Genomic DNA, 20,206 nt, shown 5'->3' on the forward strand with positions numbered 1-20,206 from the left:
TTCCATCTGCCATTTCTTTGCCCATTCTCCTAATCTGTCCTTCTATAGCCTATTTGCTCAAAACTACCTTCCCCTCCACCTATTTTCATATCATCTGTAAACTTTGCAACAAAGCCATCAGTTCCATCATTCAAATCATTGACATATAAAGTAAAAAGAATTGGTCCTAACACAGACCCCTGTGGAACACCCCTACTCACTGGCAGTCAGGCAAGATTTTCCATTGAAGAACCCATGCTAACTAGGACATTATTGTGTTCATTAAACACTTTGAGATAGTCAAATATATATTCTTTTCCTTCCTGAAATTCAACACTAATTTTCAGCTTCACAGAGATACTGTTGGAGTTATTAAAATAAGATGTGACATAATGGACCATTGTATATTATAGCTGGCTTATTGCTGGGCATAGATATATTGAGGTACACTGATTATGTCAGTAATGAATACGTATGAATAATAATTGTTGCATTTTTGTCTATATGTGCTCTGTGGTCTGGATAATATCTATTATCCTGTTTGTAAAATGTTTGTATATATAGTAGTTCAACGCACACATTTGGTGTAGTTTTCATATTTGATTGACTTTATGTTTAATTCCGCAGGTGTGAAGCCAATGTTTCCATTGCTGAGCAAACCAACACGCCTATCCCTGAATGTAGCATCAAGAATCGCCCCAGTCTCCTGGTGGAAAAGATAAACATATTTGCCATGTTTGGGACAGGTATCGCCATGAGCACCTGGGTATGGACCAAAGCTACAGTCTTGATCTGGAAAAGGACATGGCTGAGGTAAGAGAATTCACTTTGGCATTGTAAAATGGTGGAAAAATTAAAATTACTGCAAGCAAAAGTGATTTAATTGCAATTTCAATGTGCTCTTATCATGTCTGGTGTCTCTGCTATCCCTCCTGAAGGATAAATAATTTTGCTAAGAAAGGGGATGAGTATTCCCAAAGTGTCCTTTGTCACTAAAAGCTCTTCAATTTCTGAAAAGAACCCCTTAAATGCAACATAGCAACATTCAAATAAATCAGCGTTGATCTCCAGCTCTTTCCTGATTTCCATAATTCTTCAACATTTTTGCCAAAGAATAAGTTATCTTCATTTGAAAAATTTCATTTGATCCCCAGCCTTAACATCCTTTAGAGTAGAGAGTTCCAAATTTACACCACCTTTTATATTAACAAGTAGTTTCTAACTTCATCCATGAAAGCCTAGCTTAAAATTTAATGTTACACCCACGTCTGGATGCTCCGACCACAATGAACAGCTTCTCTTTGTCTCGCTGGCTGACTTATTTAATTATTTAAATCATTCACTTAAATTACCCAATAATATCCACACTCAAGGAATACAGCCGAATCTGAGACACCCATCTTGGTAATTTAACTGCCTGGTCATTACTTATGTGAGATCAAGATCTTAATAATGTGAAGAAATGACCCACAGCACCATATGTTATAATTTCTAAAGCCACCACGATTAATCAACCAAGCATTAGTGGTCTGAATAGATGCTTTGTTCACTAGCTAAACAATCAGAACACCCTGTTCTTACTATTTCATTTCAGTAATGGAACGTGCACAATGTCATACCCATGGATGTCTGAATAGGATGCTCCTTCTTTCCCCTTTCTTCCATGGTCTTCTGTCCTATCAGAATCCCCCCTCTCCAGCCCTTTATTTTTTTACCAATCAACTTCCCAGCTCTTTACTTCATCCCTCCCCCCTCCTGGTTTCACCTATCACCTTGTACTCCCTCCCCCCCAACCATCTTCTCACTCTGACTCCTCTTCTCTTCCAGTCCTGATAAAGGGTCTCTGCCCGAAACGTTGACTGTTTACTTTTTTCCACAGATGCTTCCTGGCCTGTCGAGTTCCTCCAGCATTTGGTGTGCGTTGCTTTGAATAGGATGTTTGTTAATTTTGAGAAGCCCTTGACAAAAGAGCTAATACCCTTAAACGCAGGTTGTCAGAATGATTGAAAGAAAGCAGGTAAAAATAAAACATGTTGAGTAGGTGACAGGAAGCTTCAATTTTTAAACCATTTCAATTGGAGGAGATGGGAGAGATTGGGAGACAGAAATAATCTGACAAAGATTTTTTTCATTGATTTAGACAAACTACAGACAGCATTAATGAAGATGGTACAGAAGTAAATAATTGCACTCAGGAAAATACCATCAAGTATGATGAGAATTTTGTGGTAGTTAATAAAACACAAGACATTATCACAAGTTAGGACCATGTTTGGCTTCACATGTACTGTATTAGAAAAGATCCAAGGACAAGGATCTTATAGAGTATTACAGATACTCTGTATAGGGTTGATGAAATCATGGTTGTGCCAAGTAAAAGACAATAAGAAAGGTCTTTTATGAAGAGTCCATGATGAAGTCAGGAAGATACGAATTCAATTAAATCCTATCAACCAACGTATTAGTGGAGTGAGGCTCCAAGATATAATGAATTCTTCTGGGGGGATATTTTTAGCAAGATTTTAAATAAACCATCCAACTGATGCTACAGCTTCTTCTTTATTAGATCTCACCAATATTACCTTCCATTGTGTTCATCCTCCTGAATGGTGATTACCTCAAGGGTGGAGTAAATCAAGGCTAGGCACCCAATCTGATAAAGATTGTTAACCAACTCATAGTGGAACCTTTCCCTTTGCACTACAGAAGTGAAAGTTCCCACTGCCAAGAAGCTCCCACCATTTTGTGTTTTACATAAAGGATTAGAGGTTTGATAACCTGATTCTGAAGGTGCAGGGTATGTGAAATGAACTGTGACATGGCTTAGACTTAGACTGGATATAATGTCTCAAGTTATAATGTCATGAACTATTGATAAGGACGGCTGTTGGTCAGTGGAGTTTTCTCAGCCACTCCACCCTCCCACTTCTCCTCAGCCTCCTTTTCAACCTGAGTTGAATGCCGTCTTATTTCCGCCTTCGCCCGTATATTCTCCCTGTGACCACATGTCTTTCCTGGGTGCTCCCTCTCACATTCCAAAGCATACAGTTAATTGATCACATAGGTGTAATTGAGAGCCACGGACCCGTTGGGCCAGAGGGGCCTGTTACTATGCTGAATCTCTAAATAAAATTAAGACAATTAAATCATTTTCAAAAATAAAATAAAATTACTTTCAGAATTATTGGCCGAAGTGATGATGAGCCAAAGCGAATCAAGAAGAGCAAAATGATTGCCAAAGCCTTCTCAAAGAGAAAGGAATTACTGAAAAACCCAGATAAAGAGCTGTCATTCAGCATGCAGACTGTCTCTCACGAAGGCCCAGTGGGTGAGTACTCATTCTACATGGATTTGTTCCGTTGATGAATACTAATTAAACTAAATGTAAAAATACTGGAACTTTTTTTCTGTAGTTTCAGGCAGCATTAGAGTTAACGTTTCAGTCCTTTGTCAGGTAGTATTTTAAATGGGTAGGGAATGGGCTGGGGAGGGAGGAGATAGTAAAGCGAGAGGTTGGTGCCAAGAAGGAAAGAGAGGAGCAATTAAATGATGGTAAAGAATAAGGGACAAAACAAAGGGAGGTGATCGTGGCCCAAGACAGGAAATGAAATATTGAAATAAAAAGCTGTAAATGTCACCCACAGTTGTTAGCATAGCTGGTAAGAGCTGCGATCTGTGTGGCTATATATCTGAAAAGATAGGACAGGTGAAATGAATCAAAAGAGGGGTTGCAGTTCTTTAAGCCTTTGTCGATCTTCATTGGGAGATTAAGCAAAGGTCAGTTTATGCAGGAGTAGGACAGAGAATTAAAATCTCAGGCAATCAACTTGCATTCTGACCAAGGCTAAACAGTGATCTTCCAATCTGCATTTAATCCTGTTTTAGAGCAATCACATTATGAACAATGGATACTGTGGTAACTTCTACTTTGAAAAATGCACACTCCACAATTTCATGCCCAAAGAAACAACTTTATCTTGAACGTCAAAACTGATATGTATATACAGAGGCTTTCACAACTGATACAGCATGGCAGGAGCGCTATATACAGAACACACCGGAAGTAAAAAGAACAGAACTAAACCTTCTCCACCCGCTCCCCCCCCCATTATCCTAATTAGTATTAACTTACTTTTAATGATGCTCACATTACAACACTTCTCCCTCTTTAAAATCCAACATTCCCCAAATGTAAAAAACTAGGAAATATGTGGTGTTATTAACTTGCGTACCCCTGAAAACTTATACTACTACCTCAGCAACAGTTTATCAATACAACACATCTGGAAAACATGACAGATTCAACATCCAATCTTAACAACAAAAAAAAACTGTCTCGTCAAAGATTCAGTCTGCCAGGAGGTTTACGAGTGCACTGTGATCTGCACACTACCCCCGGTGACCCCGCAGGCACCGCTGGGGAGGGTGTTTTAGGAGGGTCTGGTGATGGGGTGTTGGGGGCATGAAAGGGGTCTGTGTGTTTGCGTGAGAATGTCCATCCTCTTCAGGGGACCCCAATCCCTCTGCCAGCGTCTCTCCCTCTGGCAAAGTCACTGGTGGACATGCTTCTGCAGTAGTCTGTCTCACTTTTACCTTCATGTCCAGGGGCCTATGCCCCATCAGCATCTCTGCTGGAGTGTGTGCAGCTGTAGTCTGTGGCGTGAGGCAGTATTTAAACAGGAAACATGAAAGCCGAATGCTAAGAGAGTCCCCTGTCATCCGCTTCAGGCCTTCCTTCACTGTCTGAACAGCCGCTCAGCCAAACCATTTGAGGCTGGGTGGAAAGGGGCTGTCCGAATGTGATGAATGCCATTCTGTTGCATGAACTTACTGAACAGCTCACTGGTGAACGTTGGGCCATTATCAGTGACCAGAGTGTCAGGCAACCCGTGGACTGCAAACACTTGCCTGAGTTTGTCTATGGTTGAGGGGGCTGTGATGTTGCTCATGATGTGAGCTTCGATCCATTTAGAATGTGCATCTACCATGACAAGAAACATCTGCCCCATAAAAGGGCCAGCAAAGTCCAAATGTAGCCTAGACCAGGGGTGGACTGGCCACTCCTATGGGTGCAAAGGAGCTGGTGGTGGCATATTCTGATTAGTCTGACATTGCATGCATGATTTTACCTTGTTCTCCAGATCCTGATCCATTCTTGGCCACCAAACTTAGGACCTTGGAAGGTTTTTCATTCGAGACACTCCTGCGTGAGCCTCATGAATTTCCTGCACAATCTGTGAACGGCCAGGGGGAGGCAGGATGACCCGCACCGCCCCCCCCCGCCAGAATATGCAGCCATCTGCAGACTAAGTACTGTCTTGCGTTTGGCATAAGGCCTCAGATCCTCTCCTTCCACGACTCTGGGCCAACCTTGTAAAAGAAAAGTCTTGACTTGGGACAGGACTGGGTCCCTCTCTATCCACTGCTTGATCTGGGTCGCTTTTACAGGTGTCTTTGACAGCCTCTCCAATGAAAACACAGTCTCTGGAGGCACACATGTAGTAACAGGTGTTTCAGGTACAGGTAGTCAACTCAGTGCATTGCTGTTTGCATTATCCCCACCCGCTCTGTACACTATAGTATACCGGTAGGCTGACAATGTAAGAGCCCAACGCTGTATCCTGGCTGAGGCTAGCGGTGGGATGCATCTAGTCTCACTGAACAGGCTCATCAGTGGTTTATGGTCCGTATGAATTGTAAATACGCGTCCATAAAGGTACTGATGAAAGCGAGAGACTGCAAAAACAATGGCCAGCTGTGAATATCCCTTCTCAGCAGCTGTCAGGGTATGTGAAGCAAAACCAATAGGCTTCTCTGAACAGTCCTCCATTACATGCGAAAGAACTGCCCCGACTCCATAGGGCGAGGCATGCATGCCAGGGTGATCTCCTTGTCTGAGTCATAGTGAACAAGCAGCTTCGCTGAGTGGAGATGTTCTTTCACTTCCTTGAAAGCTTTCTCCTGCTCTTCACCCCACTGCCACTTAGTGTCATTGTGAAACAGCTTATACAGTGGGGTCAAAACCCTTGAGAGGTCAGGAAGAAACTTGCCATAATAAATCACTATGCCCAAAAATGATCTGAGTTCTGTGACAGTCTTAGGGCTTGGGGCCTCCTTAATAGCTCTTTGTCCTCCACAGGGCAAAGCCCCTCAGCTGTGATCTTGTGTCCCAGGTAAGTCACACTCAATGCCAGGAACCCACATTTTCCGCACTTCAAACACAGCCCTGTGCCTGAGAGCCTCTTCAGCACCCGTTCTAAGTTAGCCAGATGCTCCGCCTCCGTAGCCCTCATGATCAAAGTATCATCAAGGTACACTGCTACCTGCGGAATCCCCTGCAGCAAAGTGTCCATTGTCCTTTGGAAAATGGCAGGGGTGGACGCCACTCCAAACACCAGGCAATTGTACTTGAATAATCCCTTGTGCGTATTAATTGTGATGTACTCCTTTGAATCCTCATCGAGCAGCAGCTGTTGGTAGGCGTGGCTCATGTCCAGCTTTGTGAACAGCTTACCCCCTGACAGGGTTGCAAACAGGTCATCCACCCGTGGCAATGGGTATTCCTGCAGTTTAGAGACCTGATTCACCGTAAGCTTATAATCCCCACATATCCTCAACGTTTCGTCTGCCTTCAAAACTGGAACAATGGGAGCCTCCCACCTTGAAAACTGGACGAGCTCAATAATGCCCAGCCTCTGTAAACGTTCCAGCTCCTCCTCGACTTTGCCTTTCATGGCATAGGGCACTGACCTGGGCTTAAAAAAACATGGTGTAACCTCAGGGTCGACATGGAGTTTCACTGTCACACCCTTCAGCGTTCCTAGCTCGTCCCTGAAAACATCACTGTACCGCTGCAGAATGTCCTCCGTCGTGTGTGCATACTTAATTTCATGCCAGTTTAGCCGGATTTTGTGAAGCCAATCGCGACCCAAAAGACTGGGCCCCCTGCCCTTAGCTATCACTAGCCTGGCTTCAGCCTTCTGACCCCTGGCTGAAATGTCCACATATAACTCTCCTAAATGAGGTATGGGCTGCCCCGTATAGGTCCTAAGTTTCTTTGATGGTCTAGTGGGAGGCAGGTTGGACCCCCATGCCCTCCTGTAGGTCTCCTCACTAATGACCGATGCAGTAGCCCCTGAATCAATCTCAAACTTAATGTCCTTTCCCCTGACAGTGACTGTGGCATAATATGGTTCAGGTGGTTCCTCATCTGTTTCCACTCCAAACATGTTGTAGGCACACACTGCCTCTTCATCTGCATCTTCTAGATGGTGTGTGTCTGCCTGAGCCTGTGAGCTTTCCCCTGCCCAGGCTTAATCTTACCCTTTGAACTTCTGCACTTTTTAGCTAAATGTCCCTTTTTGCTACAAGCATGGCAGACAGTGTCTTTGAATTTGCAATCATTTGCATAGTGTGTCCCCCCACACCGGAAACATTCCACCCGCTTTGCCTGTTTACCAGTCTCCCTCCTGACTTGGTGCACTGCCGACTGCGATCCCCCATGTCCTTTCTGGATATCCTTGACATTATTAGCAGCCGTCTCCATGCCTTGGGCAATCTCAAAGGCTTTTTTGAAAGTCAACGGTGGGGTTTCCCCTAACAGGCGGCGTTGTATGCCATCATTATGAATGCCGCTTACCAATCTATCACGGAGCATGTCTTCCAACACTGCTCCGAAATCACAGTGCTCTGACAGCTGCCGAAGGCCTGAAACGGCTGTAAAACTTACACCATTGGACTATCACAGAAGGTTTCAGATTGTATTGGTTCCCCATGAGCTTGACCAGTTCGTCATATGGAATGTCCCCCGGTTTCCGTGGTGTGGCTAAATTCCTTATTAGCCTGTAAGTCTTTGCCCCACACACACCCAGGAGAATAGAGCACTTCTTAGCCTCCTCAGTAATTCCATTAGCACAGAAAAAGTGTCCCAGCTTTTCCTCATACTCCGGCCAGTCCTCCATTGCCTCCACAAATTCAATGATAGTCCCAAACGTAGCCATCTGAACGTCAGGCCCCTTATCGGCGCTGCTGCTCCCGTTCGAAATGTCCCGACACATCCACAAAACCAGTTCACCTCGTCGCCAAAAATATATGGTAACTTCTACTTTGAAAAAGGCACACTCGACAACTTTGTGCCCAAAGAAACAACTTTATCTCGAATGTCAAAACCGATATGTATATACAGAGGCTTTCACAACCCGTATGGCATGGCAGGAGCGCTATATACAGAACACACCGAAGTAAAAAGAACAGAAGTAACCCCCCCCCCAATTATCCTAATTAGTATTAACTTACTTTTAATAATGCTCACATTATAACAGATACAGTATACTAAATAGTAAGCGACTGTTTAACTTTGTTGGAATATTTTGGGTCCTGAACAAAGGGGAAGAGTGGAATTGAAAGAGGACTATTTGTTGGTGCTTGTTAAAAAATAGTTCTTAGGGGGCCGCAGTCAGGCCAAGGCGGAGCAGATTCAAATTGGACTAGGCTTCATTCACTAACCAGTTCAAAAAAAATTATAGAATCATGGATCCTATTCTACAAGCTAGAACAAGTTTACCTGGCTAAGTGCCTTGGCTTTAATGAAAGCATTTTGATTTCAATTAAATAGATTTTCCTCTGATTATTCATCTGTGGAGTACAAAGAGACATTTTACTAATACAGGAATCTGCCTGGCCTTGCAACTCCCAGGAGCTCATCAACCCTCACTCCAACCACCAATCTTACTTTTGTCCTATTTGTCTAACCATCCTAACCAGGAATTAGCTTCCCTATCCCCACGTCCCAGGCAATCTGAAAACCCTGACACTATCTCCTCCAATCTGCTATCCTACAGCAAAAAGCACTTCTGTGTTCCACTGCAATCTTCTATCCCTCCTCAAACCAAATCTGCCTCCAACTTCCAGTAAGGGGCTATACTATTGATGCATTCAAACACATGGATTAGAAAGAAAGAGTCTTTCTCATGTGGATGGTGTTTTACATTTGTACGATTGCTATAGAAGAAAGTAGATTAGTAAAAACTTGCTGGGTGCCTAATTCTGAGCAACCACATTATGAGGGTCACCGCCACAGGAGCTACAGGTGGCAGGAGTTTCACATAAGACATATTAGAGGAGGGAAGGGGAGGATTAGCAAACTTAATCAATATCTAAAAGACATCCTGTGTTTTTAGCAACACACACAAAATGCTGGAGCAACTCAGCAGGTCAGGCAGCATCTATGGGAAAGAGTACAGTCAATGTTCCAGGCCTAGACCCTTCAGCAGGCCCTAGACATTAACTGTACTCTTTGCCTGGTCTGCTGAGTTGCTCCAGCATTTTGTGTGTGTTGCTCGGATTTCCAGCATCTGCAGATTTTCTCTTGTCCTGTGTTTTTAGCTGGAATCAACTTTGATCTGAATGAGCCGTCTGCTGATCTTTCATCTGCTTGGGCTCAACACATAACGAAGATGGTGGCCCGAAGGGGAGCCATTTTACCTCAGGACATTTCTGTCACTTCAGCAGAGACACCAGGTGAGTTTGCCACTTTGATAAGTCAATTAATAAACCTACCTAACTTCTGAGTTCTGGTACAATTTTATCAAAACAGCTTAAACTTTAGAAGCTTGTGGCAAATGTAGGGAGAGGTACAAAGGCTATGGTGCCAGACATCATTCAGCTGTGATACTGAACACTTGCACTCCAGAATGTGATTGGCCTCAAACCAGTTTGTGCTGGTTCTGTTTCAACACTGGCATTTATCTAATAATTATTTCCTGCTTGCTAAAAGTATCGAACATCAAATCAGTCTGATTAGTCCAATCCAAGTAAACTACTCTCGACTACCCCAGGACTCCAGAGGGCAGTCGGGAAGCTGATGGAAAAAATGGTGTCATGCAGCACCTATTCTTTCAGTGACCAACTAAGTATGCTCAGTTTGAGTTTAGTCATGACGACTCAGCTCCTGACCTCGTCACAACCTTGTTCCAAACATGGGATAGAGAGCTGAATCAGAGAAGTGAGTTGAGAGTGACTGTTAGTTACTCCATGGCAGGATCTAATCTGACCAGATGGGACATCAAGTAACCCGGATGAAGTTTAAGTTATTGGACGTCAAAGGGAAAAACTTTTCCATTAGTTGGAGTCATACTTAGAGCAAAGGAACCTTGTTCTAATTATTGTCCCCATAATTTTGGTGCAGAAGTCTAGTCATCATCAGCTTCTTCATCTATGACCTTGTGTTATCATTAAGTCAGAAGTCATGCTGTTTGTTTTTGATGGTAAAGGGTACAATTTCAGTTGTGAGTTATACCAGTTTGAAACTGAGAGATGGAGGAGCCAGGAACTACTGCTTGACACTGTTCTGTTCCATTTCAGTTCCCCCGGATGACAATAAGAAGGACCTCTGGATTATTGAGGCTGAGATTCTCCCAGAACTTCAGAAGAAAACTGGGAAGAAGAAAAAGAAGAAGAGGAGGAGGAAACGTGTTGGACCTCTTGGTTCTGCAGAGGAGCCACAAGACATGGGCTACTGCACTGAGAGAGCATCCAGTACCGTTCCACGCTTGCCCAAGTTGACTGGGCAAAGAAGCTTGGTTTCTAAAGTAGAAGAACCAGCTAATGTGCAGGATATGTTACCAGGTGCTTTCACAGAATATGGATTTAGCCCTGGAGACCATGACGAGAGACATTTCAGAGGAGCACATTGTAGTTCTTCAGGGCACAGAGGGAATCCACCGCTAAATTTGATTGTAAATCCCCTTTCATTTGAGGACAAACTGCAGAGTGGCCTGGGATTTTCTAACGGAGATCGATTCAGGCCTCCACAGAGACCATGCAATCGTGCGGTCACCCGATCCTCTGCCAATGTGGATCTCGGGGGACTCCCTGCAATAAATATCCCCAGTGTGCCCACACCCCAGGGGAGAAGGTCTGCTATTGCACCTATGCATTCAAGAACAAATTTGGTAGATACGGAGTTAATGGATGCTGATTCAGATTTTTGAACCTTGGGTATATTGGAACTATTTAAGCAATAACAACTCGAGGAGCAGCACCATCTGACTTCTACTGGGAATTTCAGTGAATGCCCACTGCATTTCAAATACATTTGTAGAAACCAGCGAAGGTACTTTACTGAACAGTTAGAAGTATGAAAAGCTAGTACTGCAGGCAAATTCATTGCCTGAATGAGATTGTGGAAACAGTAAGAAGTGGTTTAATACCATTCTGAAAGTAATCAGAATAACCCAGTATTTGATGAACTGAAAAGAGGCTCTTGACTTTAATGCCCTTGTTTATGGGCCACATTGTTAACAGACTATCCTAACAGGCCAGTAAGGTAAAGTTATTCAAGACAGTTTCAGAGCTCAGTTTCTAATTTATTCAGGATTGGGAATGCAAGTAGCACCCATCTATGGTTTTGTGTTCTGGTAGACGAGGATTGTTCACTGATCTTGATAAAAACTTAGTTACGCTTTTACACTTTATCTTCAATTGCATTTTGTAAATAGAAAATTACAGAATAAGATTTGACCATTCATCCCAGCCTTTGTGTACTGGCTGCTTCCTACAACAATATAAAGCCAATCCTGTTGCTTGCCCCTACTGCTTTGAATTATTATCCAATTTCCTTCTTAGATCCAATGTCTCTCCTTTAGTTATGCCCTTTAATAAAGCATTCCAGGCTCCAATAATTGTCGGTATGAAGAACTTTCATTCTCAGAGTACTAATTTAAACTTGATGATCCATTTCACTGACTGCAACCAACTGAATAATGAGTAAATTTCTTATGGGGCTCTCCCTTTGAAACTTCATTGTAAAAAATTTGCAGTGCTACTGAATACCACCACCCAAGTTAACTGTTCACATTTTTGTTTAGTGCTGATGTGTCATATTTCACAAAGATATACTTTACTGTTTATGACATTTTGAACATTTAAAAATTAGGGACACCTTAAAATCATTTGATAAAACTCCTTAATATAATGAAGCAATTTTGATCAGATTTGAGTAATAATGATTAGGGGTTTTATCCAGGAAAGTATCAGATTTAATTTCTCCAAAAGGAAGGAGGAATGTTAGTCAAGAGGTGCCCAAAACTGCTTGGCAGCAGAGATCTGTGATGGCTAGGCAGTCTAATATACATTAGTGCCAATAGTTGCTTCTTTAAAGCTTCCCTAGCGTTTATAATATTGTCATCTATACTCTGTAGATAGCATATATGTTGGAGTGTTCCTCAGATACACGCTTGTGGTAATTATCGTACTTGCTGGATAGCAAATGAAGGATTCGTCTGTCTTAATCTTGTTCAAAGAGGTCACTGTGCCATTTTGCAACTTCAAACTTTTCATCCTTTTTGCTTTTAATCCACTACTTTTCTAGTTAACTGGCACTCTTAACTTCTTCTAACTTTCATGTCATTCAAAACAATGTTGCTCTCATTCTATCCTGTTGCTAATCCCACTGCGTCTTTGATGATTAACTATGACTCACCAATAATTTTTGAATGAATTCAACCCTGGACCTCATGACGAGAGACATTTCAGAGGAACGCATCATAGTAAAGAAATTTTTAACCATCAGTATGCCACCACCTTTTGGTTGTGATTTTTGTGCTAGTGAGCTGTCAGTAATGAGGAGCTGACCTCTGACTATTCTCATTGGACTGGAAGCTGGCAGATGCAGAGGATAATCTCATAAAGTCCTGCACTAAAGACTCACTTGTGTCCATTTTCCTTACAGCTGCCTATGACTTTCCAATAATAATGGCAATTTGTACCAGAATGTAATTCTGCTTCACAATGCTCCTACTGTTACCCAGCTTTACTCTGACTCCAGTAAGCTTGACGGCATGTAACACCCTGGTATAGAGTGTTTGGTCCAAGATCCAGAGGGTAGTAGATCATGTTAACTAGTCCATGGACATTCTTGTGTAGCACTGGAAGAAGTGGTACTCCAGATGCCTAATTGAATGAGAGCGTATGCTGATATATATGAATGTATAAATTATAGGGAATACATTACTCTGCAATGGTTCTATTTCACCATTCAGTAAAAATGTGGTTAATCTATCTGTAAAGTCTATTCTGCATTCTCACCTAACTCCTGTAACCTTAAATATTTTTTCCAATATTGCACAAATCAAAGTGCTGACTCCCAACTGTAAGTAAATTTTGAATGACTAATCAGGAATTGCTCTGTGCACTTTTGATTGCAAAGGAAGGTTTCACTGCCTACCATTACAATTTGCTGAATCAGGGTGAGGGCTGGAGTTTTCCAAGCTTGGCTTGCAAATGAGGAACTATGTGTTTCCTTGCATGTTGCTGGACAAGACGATCTGTCACAGGCAGTCCTTAGCAAATCAGTCTTTGATGATACAGTTTCGAGTGATACGTAGGTCTGCTTGCTGACCACCCCACTCTGATATTTATATACATCCTGCATTTTAAAAATACATTATTTATCTATGTTACCTTCAATTACTCAGAAAGGTAAAATGTTAGTGGTTATTGTTACTCATGAAATGTGAAGTGCACTTTACCAGGAGCGATTTTATTATTGTCTGATAGACCAAAATGGGTGATAGCAGATTGTCAGTTCACACTCTTATCGCCCAATCACTGCTGATTTGCTATCATTCACTGTACATAAATACTCAAGGTAAAAATGCACCTACAGGTAAATCTACATACCTTGTATGTGTATGCATGTGTGAACCCGCTTTTAAATGATCTGACATAATGAGATCTTGGAAATTCTGATGCTCGTTTAACTCACTTTCTCTGCCAACTTGTAGTCTATCTCTGTCAAATATTTAAAACTTGATATTTTCTTATAGAAATGGTTATTTTTCTATCGTATATAGCCATTTAAAATTTAATCGTCATCAACTGATACAGAGGTCAGTAGTGCAAAAATGTGTAGCGGAAAAATGTCATTTTTATTACTTAATTTCTTAGTTTGCATCCACTCATAAAAGGTTTTTCACCTGATCATTTTACAATAAAAAAGATTTAAACCAATAAATTTTGTTTCAGCTGGTCATTTTCCAGTTTTTCCCCAGACCCTATGGTAGTTTGTTTATTCTGGGCTGGCTCTTCCAAAGACAAGCCTACTTTGCCTTGAAGATCTATTGTTTGTATGTACATGAACCTAAGAATGACAGCAAGCAACTGCAAGAAGCATCATGGCCAAATCTCGTCCTCGTTCACCCAACTGGATGAATAGTAATACAGGCTGAGCACCCCTCACTTGAAAATCCAACATATGAAAACCTCCGAAATCTGACACCAAGAGTAGAAAATTGCACAAGGTGCTGGGAAGGTTCCCAGGTGATGTGCAGGTCTCTGCATCACATACAGTTCTAAGACAAAGACTGCTCACTGGTAGGTAGCACATAAATTTAGTCAGGAATGATGGCAATGCCAGATAGCCAAATGACTGTTCACCTGGGTGACTGAGGTAGTGATAGCTTACCTTTCTGATGGTTCAATGTACACTTTATTGTTTTGTGCACAAAATTATTTAAAAAATTATATAAAACTACCTTCAGGTAATGTAAATGGATTTTGTGTTTACACTTGGGTCCCATCCCCAAGCTATCTCATTATATAGACGCAAATATTCCAAAATCCAAAATGTGAAACACTTTTGGCCCCAAGTATTTCAGATAAGGAGTGCTCATCCTATATTTATTACCAAGAATTGACTCCATGCTTTACCATTTTGACCAAAACACAGAATCTTTGGTTCAAATTTCAAAGTTAAACTTAAATTTATTATCAAAGTACTTATACCTGTATGTCACCATATATTAGCCTGAGATTCATTTTCTTGTGGGCATTCTCAGTAAATACAAAGAAACAGAATAGAATCAATTAAAAACAGCACATAAAGTCTGACAACCAATGTGCAAAACACAACAAACTGCAAATACAAAATGAAAAAAAACTAATAAATAAATAAACAATAAATAGTCAGAACTTGAGTTGAGGAGCCCTTGAAAATGAGTTTTCCTAGAGTGAACTTATGATGACGTTTAATTCTCTTTAATTGGAAGTGCGAGGTTAATTTTCCCACTCTAAAGTGTATTATGTTTATGATTCTGTGTGAGTTATTCAATGTGATTATTCATGCAATCTTTAATCATTTAGGAGAACTTCAGGCCACCAGTTAGTGCTGCTGCCTCACAGCTTCAAGAAACTGGGTTCAATCCTGACCTGAAGTGTAGCTTGTATGGGACTTATGTGTTTTTTACAGACTGTATACGTTTCCTTGCACAACCCAAAGACATGTTGGTAATTTCATTAGGTGCTGTAAATTTCCTTTAATGTATGATGTCAGCAGAATTAATTGGTGAACGAGTCCGGTATATAACCTAGACTTAAGAATCAGAATCAGGTTTATTATCACTGGCATGTGACGTGGAATTTGTTAACTTAGCAGCAGCAGTTCAATGCAATACATAATATAGAAGAGAAAAAAAAATAAAATAAATAATAATACATAAGTAAATCAATTACAGTATATGTATATTAGATTTTAAAATGTGCAAAACCCAGCAATAATATATATTTAAAAAGTGAGGTAGTGTCCAAGGGTTCAATGTCCATTTAGGAATCTGATGGCAGAGGGGAAGAGGCTGTTCCTGAATCACTGAGTATGTGCCTTCAGGCTTCTGTATCTCCTACCTGATGGTAACAGTGAGAAAAGGGCATGCCCTGGGTGCTGGAGGTGGTTAAAAATGGACGCTGACTTTCTCAGACACCACTCCCTGAAGATATCCTGGGTACTTTGTAGGCTAGTACCCAAGATGGAGATGACTAGATTTACAACCCTCTGCGGCAGCCACCCACCCACCCCCCATACCAGACAGTGATGCAGCCTGTCAGAATGGTACATCTATAAAAGTAATATCTATAAACTGTAAATCACTTAATTGCATCTGGTGTTTTGTCTGTTATTTGGGCGGGGTGGGGTACATCACACAGCATCCACACAAACTATTACCCAGTTTGGCGGGGCCGAGGGCTGTTTCCCTAGATGACAGTGAGCCGAGCGATCCTGAGGGTGGCCGGGGGGGCTACAGAAGTTTTTGAGTGTATTTGAAGGACAAAGTGGCCTATGTTGTTCAAAAAAGAACTGAGAGTTGTAGGTTCCAATTCCAATCTGACCCCAGGGACTCGCATACATAATTAATAATGAGAATTCTAGTACTGTACTTTACTGCAAGAATACTAAACCAGCTAACCAACTGAGATGCTGTCCCTTTGAGCAACACACATCAAAGTTGCTGGTGAATGCAGCAGGCCAGGCAGCATCTCTAGGAAGAGGTACAGTCGATGTTTCAGGCCGAGACCCTTCATCAGGACTAACTGAAGTCGGCCCGAAATGTCGACTGTACCTACTCCTAGAGATGCGGCCTGGACTGCCGTGTTCACCAGCAACTTTTATGCGTGTTGCTTGAAATTCCAGCATCTGCAGATTTCCTCGTGTTTGCTGTCCCTTTGATGCAGTTTAGATCAAGGCCCATCTGCTCTCCTCAATAGATGTAAAACTCTCCAAATCACTTGTATAACATTGATCCTCAAAAGCCCTGGTCAACACTTACGATCAAGAAGGATATCATAATTGGGTGATTTATAGCAAGTATCTATAATTCTTATTTAAATGCCTTAAGTATAAGTTTGTATCAATTCTACAACTGTAGAATCAGCAAAGTACATAAGCAAACTCACTAAAATAACCCAAAAATTATGCAATCAAATCTCACTGTATAAACCAAACCATTACAAAATACTGCTGAGGTAGTGCTCAAATTTATACCTAAAATCACTTAATATAAACCAAAACACAAGCCAATAAATATTGCAAAGTTAATGTTTGGTTATTTCTCTTGGGTGACTGCTAATTGAATTGAATTGAAAATAGTTAAGAGGAATTTCAGAGAACAATTCTAAAATGCAGCGGGCAAGAAACCAAGAGATAATTCTTAAATAAGGAATATAAATGTAGGTTCTGAAGATCCTCCTAGGCACTTAAGTATTCACTAATTATGAACTTTGGAATTATCCAAATTTAAAGAAGCTTTCCTTGCAATTAGGAAGAATTATCAAGTTCACCAGACCAAGATCCAAAAATGCAAAGATTAACTGTTGTAATGTTGGAAACTAGAAGGTATATTGTATTCAGCAAGGCCAATAACAGCTCCCTCCATCTAAAAAAAAATTCTTATATTGAATGACTCCCTTAATTCCACTCAAATGCATTTTACAATAAATAATGTCGGTCCTTCTCTTTCTTTTTTTAATTCATCTTTTCATTGATTTAAAAGGAACATAAATACAAACGAGGAGAATTATCTCAAATATATATATATCAATAACAATACAAACCTAGATTGAGATAGGCATTATCAAAATCATACATAGTGTTAAGCTAGTATATAATATATAATAAATGTTGGTCATCTTTTAGTGTGATCATGTGGAAAATTCTTTATTCCAATTTTCTATAATTTCACCTCTTTTTCTGATATATTGATAATCTGGTGGCATTGCTTCTTTGATACATTAAATCAGATTGAATTTACCACCATTTCCTTGCCTTCACTTGACCCACCTCCATCTTCACCTTCACTTCCTTGACTCCAATTCTTTAACCATCCACCAAAATAGTGAAGCTACCTTAATGAAACTTCATCCACAACTGCTTCATGTAAGAATTTTATTAATTCAGTTTCTCTGCCTGTAATGCATTTTTCCTGACGATGGCATCTTCTGCATTGATAGGCCTTCCATTTTCCTCCATTTGTTGTTGATAGTGCCCTTGATTTAACTGGATAGCATTCTCATCTCAATATTGGAACCATGTTCATCCGACTTCCCCCAATTCTGCCCTGACCATTTTCATTCTCTTCCAAATCAAGATAGGGTTCTTTTTGTGCCCATCCTCAACATCACGAACTTCCCTAGTCAATGAATAATTCTCCTTCATTTCTCTAACCTTACCTGACCTTAGCCACTTTTAACGTTCCATCAAAGTTGTATGAAAATACAAAGAATGGCACCTCATCTTTTCATTAGGCATTTTACTGACTTCTGTTCTTAATACCACCGATTTCAGATAATTTCTTAGCACCCATATTTTTGTGTAGTAGTTGATAGTTGTAATTTCATACTGTCATTTGCATCTCTTTTGCATAGATCTTTTATGGTTGGGCACGTGGCCAAGTGGTTAAGGCGTTGGTCTAGTGATCTGAAGGTCGCTAGTTTGAGCCTCAGCTGTGGCAGCATGTTTGTGTCCTTGAGCAAGGTACTTAACCACACATTGCTCTAGTGTCTGTGCGAGGAGTGGTGCCCCACACAGACTTCCAGTCTGCGCCTTGTAAGGCATGAAAATGCCTGACCCAGGCCTTTCATGGTCTGAGTCAATGTTCCCTCCTTTTACCATATAACCATATAACAATTACAGCACGGAAACAGGCCATCTCGGCCCTTCAAGTCCATGCTGAACGCTTACTCTCACCTAGTCCCACTGACCTGCACTCAGCCCATAACCCTCCATTCCTTTCCTGTCCATATAACTATTCAATTTAACTTTAAATGACAACATCGAACCTGCCTCAACCACTTCTGCTGGAAGCTCGTTCCACACAGCTACCACTCTCTGAGTAAAGAAGTTCCCCCTCATGTTACCCCCAAACTTTTGCCCTTTAACTCTCAACTCATGTCCTCTTGTTTGAATCTCCCCCACTCTCAATGGAAAAAGCCTATCCACGTCAACTCTATCTATCCCCCTCATAATTTTAAATACCTCTATCAAGTACCCCCTCAACCTTCTACGCTCCAAAGAATAAAGACCCAACTTGTTCAACCTTTCTCTGTAACTGAGGAGATGAAACTCAGGTAACATTCTAGTAAATTTTCTCTGTACCCTCTCAATTTTGTTGACATCTTTCCTACAATTCAGTGACCAGAACTGTACACAATACTCCAAATTTGGCCTTACCAATGCCTTGTACAATTTCAACATTACATCCCAACTCCTATACTCAATGTTCTGATTTATAAAGGCCAGCATACCAAACACTTTCTTCACCACATTATCCACATGAGATTCCACCTTCAGGGAACTATGCACCATTATTCCTAGATCCCTCTGTTCTACTGCATTCTTCAATGCCCTACCATTTACCATGTATGTCCTATTTTGATTAGTCTTACCAAAATGTAGCACCTCACATTTATCAGCATTAAACTCTATCTGCCATCTTTCAGCCCACTCATCTAACTGGCCTAAATCTCTCTGCAAGCTTTGAAAACCTACTTCATTATCCACAACTCCACCTATCTTAGTATCATCTGCATACTTACTAATCCAATCATTAATGTATATGACAAACAACCTTGGACCCAGTACAGATCCCTGAGGCACACCACTAGTCACTGGCCTCCAATCTGACGAACAGTTATCCACCACTACTTTCTGGCGTCTCCCATTCAGCCACTGCTGAATCCACTTTACTACTTCAATATTAATACCTAACGATTGAACCTTCCTAACTAACCTTCCATGTGGAACCTTGTCAAAGGCCTTACTGAAGTCCATATAGACAACATCCACCGCTTTACCCTCGTCAACTTTCCTAGTAAGCTCTTCAAAAAATTCAATAAGATTTGTCAAACATGACTTTCCACGCACAAATCCATGTTGACTGTTCCTAATCAGATCCTGTCTATCCAGATAATTATATATACCATCTCTAAGAATACTTTCCATCAATTTACCCACCGCTGATGTCAAACTCACAGGCTGATAATTGCTAGGCTTACTCTTAGAATCCTTTTTAAACAATGGAATAACATGAGCAATACGCCAATCCTCCGGCACCATCCGCGTTTCTAATGACATTTGAAATATTTCTGTCAGAGCCCCTGCTATTTCCACACTAACTCCCCTCAAGGTCCTAGGGAATATCCTGTCAGGACCCGGAGACTGATCTACTTTTATATTCCTTAAACGTGCCAGTACTTCCTCTTCTTTAAGCATCAGTTTCCATAACTACCCTACTTGTTTCCCTTACCTTACACAATTCAATATCCTTCTCCTTAGTGAATACCAAAGAAAAGAAATTGTTCAAAATCTCCCCTATCTCTTTTGGCTCCGCACATAGCTGTCCACTCTGATTCTCTAAGGGACCAATTTTATCCCTCACTATCCTTTTGCTATTAATATAAC

General features: G+C 41.1%; 1 protein-coding gene and 1 long non-coding RNA gene across 2 annotated transcripts in view; one reads left to right on the forward strand and one right to left on the reverse strand.

The window, feature by feature from the left end:
* Positions 1–14,006, forward strand: part of smo (smoothened, frizzled class receptor) — a 53,054-nt gene extending 39,048 nt beyond the window's left edge. The window contains exons 9-12 of the mRNA XM_063072995.1: positions 607–792; positions 3,159–3,307; positions 9,364–9,498; positions 10,342–14,006. Of these exons, the coding sequence (XP_062929065.1) occupies positions 607–792; positions 3,159–3,307; positions 9,364–9,498; positions 10,342–10,970 (1,099 nt within the window). The 3' untranslated portion in view covers positions 10,971–14,006. The remainder of the gene's footprint in view (positions 1–606; positions 793–3,158; positions 3,308–9,363; positions 9,499–10,341) is intronic.
* Positions 1–20,206, reverse strand: part of LOC134359559 (uncharacterized) — a 43,850-nt gene that overhangs the window by 14,698 nt on the left and 8,946 nt on the right. The gene's annotated exons all lie outside the window — the stretch shown is intronic.

Source organism: Mobula hypostoma, chromosome 20 (genome assembly GCF_963921235.1).
Source record: "Mobula hypostoma chromosome 20, sMobHyp1.1, whole genome shotgun sequence".
NCBI classification, from domain to species: domain Eukaryota; kingdom Metazoa; phylum Chordata; class Chondrichthyes; order Myliobatiformes; family Myliobatidae; genus Mobula; species Mobula hypostoma.